The sequence below is a fragment of the Arachis hypogaea genome, chromosome 7 (genome assembly GCF_003086295.3).
Source record: "Arachis hypogaea cultivar Tifrunner chromosome 7, arahy.Tifrunner.gnm2.J5K5, whole genome shotgun sequence".
Classification (NCBI taxonomy): Eukaryota; Viridiplantae; Streptophyta; class Magnoliopsida; order Fabales; family Fabaceae; genus Arachis; species Arachis hypogaea.
The window spans coordinates 879354-885419 of NC_092042.1; the positions used below are offsets into that span (position 1 = coordinate 879354).

At 35.6% G+C, this 6066-nt stretch overlaps 2 protein-coding genes across 3 annotated transcripts; one reads left to right on the forward strand and one right to left on the reverse strand.

Annotated features, from left to right (window-relative positions):
* The first annotated feature begins 6 nt into the window (after positions 1 to 6).
* LOC112703844 (uncharacterized) lies at positions 7 to 3167 on the forward strand. Of its 2 annotated transcripts, XM_072199859.1 has the most exons (3): positions 54 to 178; positions 284 to 1185; positions 2303 to 3167. In XM_072199859.1, exon 2 carries the CDS (start codon positions 314 to 316, stop codon positions 1181 to 1183), a length of 870 nt encoding a protein of 289 aa, XP_072055960.1. In that variant the 5' UTR covers positions 54 to 178; positions 284 to 313; the 3' UTR covers positions 1184 to 1185; positions 2303 to 3167. The 2 variants fall into 2 exon arrangements, with proteins under 2 accessions (XP_029143635.2, XP_072055960.1); XM_029287802.2 differs by having other exon boundaries at positions 7 to 1185.
* On the reverse strand, positions 1590 to 3156 carry LOC112701739 (glucan endo-1,3-beta-glucosidase 12-like). Its single transcript, XM_025752484.3, has 3 exons — positions 2641 to 3156; positions 2276 to 2530; positions 1590 to 1879 (listed from the first exon to the last, which is right to left on the reverse strand). Exons 1-3 carry the CDS (start codon positions 2705 to 2707, stop codon positions 1845 to 1847), a joined length of 357 nt encoding a protein of 118 aa, XP_025608269.1. The 5' UTR covers positions 2708 to 3156; the 3' UTR covers positions 1590 to 1844.
* Positions 3168 to 6066: the final 2899 nt, after the last annotated feature.

Here is a 6066-nt window from a genome sequence, read left to right on the forward strand (position 1 = left end):
ACGGGCTCATGGATTTCAGCTTAATGAAGTCACCTATGGGACCTTGGTTAATGGACTCTGTAAGGCCGGACACACGGCAGCTGCTATTCAAGTGTTGAGAAAGATCCCACAGTATGGGATTGTTCCTAATGTTGTCATCTACAACGCAATTATTGATAGCCTCTGCAAGGATACACTTGTAAGTGAGGCTTTTCTTTTGTGCTCTGAAATGCTTGCTATGGGAATTTCTCCCGATGCTATCACTTACACTACTCTGATTTATGGATTGTGCCTTGCGGGTCAGCTTAAGGAAGCCATTCATATATTAAATCATATGATGCTCGAAAACATTACTCCAGATGTTCAGACATATAATACTTTGATCGATGGGCTATGCAAGGAAGGAAAGATCAAAGATGCTAAGAACGTGTTGGCTGTGATGACAAAACATGGTGTGAAACCTAATGTGTTTACTTATAACAACTTAATGGATGGGCATTGTTTGGTTAATCAAGTAAATAAGGCAAAATATGTATTCAACACAATGGCCCAAAGTAGTGTGTCTCCTAATGTTTGTAGTTACAATATCATGATTAATGGCTTGTGCAAAAGTAAAATGGTCAATGATGCCTTGAATCTCCTTGAAGAGATGCATTGCAAGAACTTGGTTCCCGACATGTTTACTTACAATACTCTAATTGATGGCTTGGGAAAATCAAGGAGAATCCGTTGTGCTGCGCAGCTTCTTGAAAAGATGCATGATAGAGGTCAACATGCTGATATATTCACTTACAGTTCCTTGCTGGATGCTTTGTTCAGTATGAAACAACATGACAAGGCACTTATGTTATTCAATCAAATGAAAGAGAGCGGCATTGATCCAAATATATATACATACAGCATACTTATAGATGGCTTGTGCAAAAATGGAAGACTTAAAAATGCAAAAGAGATATTTCAAGATCTTTCCATTAAAGGCTATCGTCCAGATGTGAAGACATACACCATTATGATCAATGGGCTTTGCAAAGAGGGCCTGCTTCACGAAGCATTGGCTTTATTGTCAAAAATGGAAGACAATGGTTGCTTACCGAATGCTGTGACTTATGAAATAATCATTGGTGCTCTGTTTGAAAAAGGTGAAAATGATAACGCGGAGAAACTTCTTCGTGAAATGATATCTAGAGGCCTATTGCAAGGATAAAAGTAAGTAAGATTCTTCTTGTTAGACATCAAAAATTCCGTTTGTATCTCTTTCTTTTTAACTTGTGTTTTGTTACCATCTTCCCGATCATCTTTCCATTCCATATTAATGCTTTTAAATATTCACATGATTGTGATTCTTTATTCTGCTTTACCCACACCTAAGTGTTTTCTTTGCCGTTGCTTGTTTTAGGGCATTTTTGGCTTGTCGGATCTATCATTGTATCCGTTTTTGCTTTTGTAATTATATATGTGCACTGATGTTAATTTATTCCTAAGCTGAAATGGTTCTGATTTTCATCATTCAAAGGGAATCCTTGTTAGTTGTGAAGCTCCCCTGCACTCTTATTGTCTTTCAATCTTTTCATTTCCCCCATATTTAAAGTAAACTCCCATGCAGCAGCATATTGGCTATGAAATCTCAAATGTTATTTTGCAACATATCATTAAGCTCTTTGAGATTGGACACTAATCTGCATAAGATTTAATAACTTTCTCTGTCTTAGACTGATATTAAACTCAATTAATTAAGAATAGAGGCAAGAGCACAATGCTTGATGGGGATTACAATTTACACAGCTTCAATAAAAAGAAAGGAAAAAATAAAATCTAAGCTGTAGATTCTGCTGCAGCTATTTTTGAGTCCACAGTGACAGTTCCAATTAGGGAATCAAGTCAAAGTGGCAAGAACCATGACCTGCAATCAAAGGATATATATATTATTATGTTATCATCTACACAAATTTCTCAATAGAGCACTCATTATACTTTGTTCTGAAATAGTAGTTTATTTGAACAAAGTGGGACATTAAAAACCGATATAACAGTTACTAGCTTGGATTGATTCCTTGACTTGTTTGCCAAGTTAATTTGCCTTTTCCTCCATTTGATGGCATACATGTCATATATAACTAAGCATTTAGTCAATTTTAATATTCCTAAACTTTTTACAATGTCACATGGCCTTCTATTCTTCTAGATCTGCTGTTGCACTCTGTGCCAATGTGAACATGCATATGTTCTACTTAAAAAGCATTATTATAATATTTTATAATGTATATGTTATCTAGAATCAGTTTAATTTAGAACTTACTAGGATCTGCTTCTATTGTAATGGCAGCACCTCTGAAGAAACAAGAACCTCCTCTGTGCTTGAACTTCTGAAAATAGCTGTTGAAGGCATAGGAAGCATGGTCTTTCAAAGTGTTTGGATAATAGCATGGTTGGTTCACTTGGATTTTGCTACAATCTGCACCTCCACTTCCACAAGCCCAATTCAGCGCTGCCTGCAACTCATCGTCGCTGCTTTGCGGATCAGCTATGCACCATTGCTCATATTCAGCAGACACTGCATCATGTGATCATAATATAATGCAATTAGGTAAAAAAATGAACATTTATATACACAAACATTGGTGGATATTTTAACACCACATGAACACTTATGAATATGATTACCCCTTTTTGGTGCAATCATGGATAGGAAAAGAATCAGAACCATTAACTTGGCCATTAATGTTTCCATTTTGGAGGAGAAGAACCCTCAATAGTGAATAGGATAGCCAAGAAACTCGAAATTTAGTTGCATATATATTATATAATGAAGTTAATGGAAAATGGAAGTTATGGTCATGTGTTGTGTGCTTCTAACGGCTAAGAAGGAATGTTGATATTCCATTTCAAGTGGACACTCTGCACCTAGCAGGATCAGATTTTATGTGGGCCTCACCATCAGGGTGTGAAAATGTGATGAAAAATTACATGAAAAGGATCATGTGGTCAAATTATCAGCGACAAATTATCAGCGACAAATTATGCTGCTTACACAGGTCACATTCAGATTTAGAAATGATTTGCCACAAAAATAATTAAAAGATGTTAAGCTAAGAATCAAACTTCTAGAAACAATTTTTGTAAAACTAAGTGCTTATTGTTTCCCTAAAATAATATATTCCCAAACATGCTATAGCCATGTGCTTCATCAACAGGCAAAGAAAGCGTTATTATATTCTTAGCTCTTCCTAATGTCAGATGCTCTTCCAACTCAACAAGGATGTACTAATATAAAAGCAATTTTGTAAATGTTACATGCCTTAATACAATTGTTCATATTCTGGTCCAACGGGCAAGGCCAGGTAAAAAAACACCAAAAGGTGCACCAAAAAAGGTGGACCTCATTATATATCCGACCTCTTTAAAGACAATAGGAGTCCAGCCTTACTTGATTTACTTGATTTAACAAGTAATTGATTGAAAAAATCTCTTCCACTATCTCTACCTCATCTAGAAGGTAGATCCCAACAAACTCTCAAGATAAAGGGAACGCTAATCCATTAGAAAAGATGGAACTACTCCAACAAAGGCGGTCATCAAACTCTACTATATATACACTGGTACCCCAGGTATAACTCACGTTCTAATCTAACAAAAACCTGCCTAATGTCCTTACTAACTTAAGCATCGGTGTCTCTTACAGGTACCACCCCAATCTCCTCACGAGGAACTCGGACAGGCGACATCTCGGCACCGACAAGTTGGACACTGCTACTCAAAAGGACCTGGACCTCATGTTCAGTCCTAAATCCACGTTTCAGTAACCCTCGGAACAACAATGTTTGTAAAAAAAATAGTAGCCGTAAACGAGCAACAATGAGATCATGAGCAAATAAATGGAGTTGTTAACTTGTTCTACAACTAGTTTTCTTTTATTTATTACTTTTCATGAGAGACCATAGTTATTTTGGGAGCAACACCCATCCGGTTGCCAAACATTTTTCTATTTATTCCTTTTTTGTAGTTTTTTTTTTATGAATTTACAAGAGGTTTTTTCTCGCTTAGGTTGTTGAACAAACAATAAGTTATCTAAGAATAAATAAACCGGGCCACTTTACAACATAAAAATCCACTTGGAGGTAGTGAAATACATAACCAGATCAACCAAACTCGACTACAAGTATATATATATATATACATCATCAATAACCAAAACATATGGGGCAGTCTCTCATGTTGGAAGCATACCTGTTTCAAAAAGCCTGTACATTATTGGTATGCATGATTTGTTTTGTGATTTGTTTTATTGACTAGTATACTTTTTTAGTGTTATCCCAAATGGCGCACGATTCCTTTATCATGATTTTTCTGTGGAAGCTAATATTATGTCATCAAATGCATATTGTTGAAGTTCTTTTTAATTTTAACAATGAAATGGCTTTTGCAGGCTGATTTGCAAGGGATCCTAATATTTTGGGCATATACTTATGCAAGTACCATATATATTTCAACGCAATCCATAGCTGATGATTATTTTCAGCAACTAAATGTCTGCTGAGAAGCTTTTTGGAAGTATGTTGTATTGCTATGTGCTAAATTTCCATGATGTCATCTTGAGGTCATTGTTAACATGTCCTTTTTCTTTCTTATTTTTAATTGTTCTTTTCTTTTGTAAATGAATATTACTTGGTTATTTTTTTATGTTCTCTAGACGGTCTATTTAGGTTCTAGTGTTCCTACTTTGAAAGAGCTCTCCAGTCTAAAAGCAAATGGTGTACTTAACAGCTTGTTTGGACACCTTTAAATGATGGAATTAGAATTCAATTCCATCAAGAAATGAATTCCTAAAGAAATGAAATTCAATTCTATAGTTTGGAACAACTAACTCATTTAATGAGATAGAATTGAATTCCATTGTTTGGAATGACTTGTTGATGAATTACATTATTTCTCTAAAACATTTTTACTCCTCAATAAATATTAAGTATAATTTTATTTATCAATTAAATTAGATAACTGAGAGGAAGAGTAATAAGAAACGGAAAAGCTCTGCATACAAGCCATTAGGGCTTGTATGCGTTACAAGTTTATTAAACAATAAATTTAAAATACGTGCCCCTCCACGTACGTTGATTACACGCGCTATATAATATCCCGCGTATATCTAACTTCCAAATTTAAAATATTTGTTTCCTTTTTCGTTTTCGTTATTTTGAGATTTGGTTGTTCTTCTTCTCGCGCGTCTTCCCTCATTCTTCTCCATCGATCTTTTCCTCTCCTTTTCTCACTGGTATGTTCTTCGTTTACGTTATCTTTTTCTCTCTCTGCAACTCGAGCTTCGTTTTCTCTTTTGATTTGTTGTTTTCTGAAATCAAAGTTTGAACTCATTTTGAAGATAATGGATCCTTCAAGCTCAGATTGTGTGCTGAATCCAGGCGAAGTGGATTATGGATCTAACGAAGTTCCTGAGGTTTGATTTACAATAATTTGTATAGCATTGTGTAGTTTAAACATTGCTCAACATTGTTTAATTACCTGGAATTTATAGCAGACGCTCGGGTGTAGATCAATTCTTCTTTGGGTGTATTTTAGCTAGAAGTGTGGGTGTATATAAACTTTACTGGTTTTTTGTTATTTTTAATTGAGTTGTTGTTGTTCAGGTGTATTATATCAGACATGATTGGGTGTGTTTTTAGTTTTTGATATGGTGTATTCTGCAGCCTGTGTATTGACAGTTTATGGCTTTAAAGGTCATTCTGTAGTTGAGTTGTTTCGGTTCGGGTGTATCATATTAGACATGATTGGGTGTATTTGTATCATATCTATGGGTGTATTCACAGTTCTGACACAGTGTATTGTGCAGCCTCTCTCGGTTGTTGATGACGAGCTTGTTCCGAAGGTCGAAATGACCTTTACCACCCTTGAAGATGCCGGAAAATTTTACAGGAACTACGCCAAGGCTGCAGGTTTCTCTACAAGAGTTCGGTGCACAAATAGGAAGGGAAACGAGATTAAGAATCAACTAATTACATGTAGCAGAGAGGGAAAATGGAAATCTAAAATATCTCCAACCGAGAAGACCAATCCGACAGCCGGTTTAAACTGTCCTGC

Bases quoted from the DNA above. Each gene is read 5' to 3' on its own strand.
- LOC112701739 (XM_025752484.3), bottom strand. From the start codon at position 2,707: ATGGAAACATTAATGGCCAAGTTAATGGTTCTGATTCTTTTCCTATCC. The intron at 2,531-2,640 runs GTAATCATATTC...CACATGATGCAG, and splicing joins CATGATTGCACCAAAAAGGG to TGTCTGCTGAATATGAGCAA. The intron at 1,880-2,275 runs GTAAGTTCTAAA...CTTTGATTGCAG, and splicing joins TACAATAGAAGCAGATCCTA to GTCATGGTTCTTGCCACTTT.
- LOC112703844 (XM_029287802.2), top strand. From the start codon at position 209: ATGCTTGCTATGGGAATTTCTCCCGATGCTATCACTTACACTACTCTG.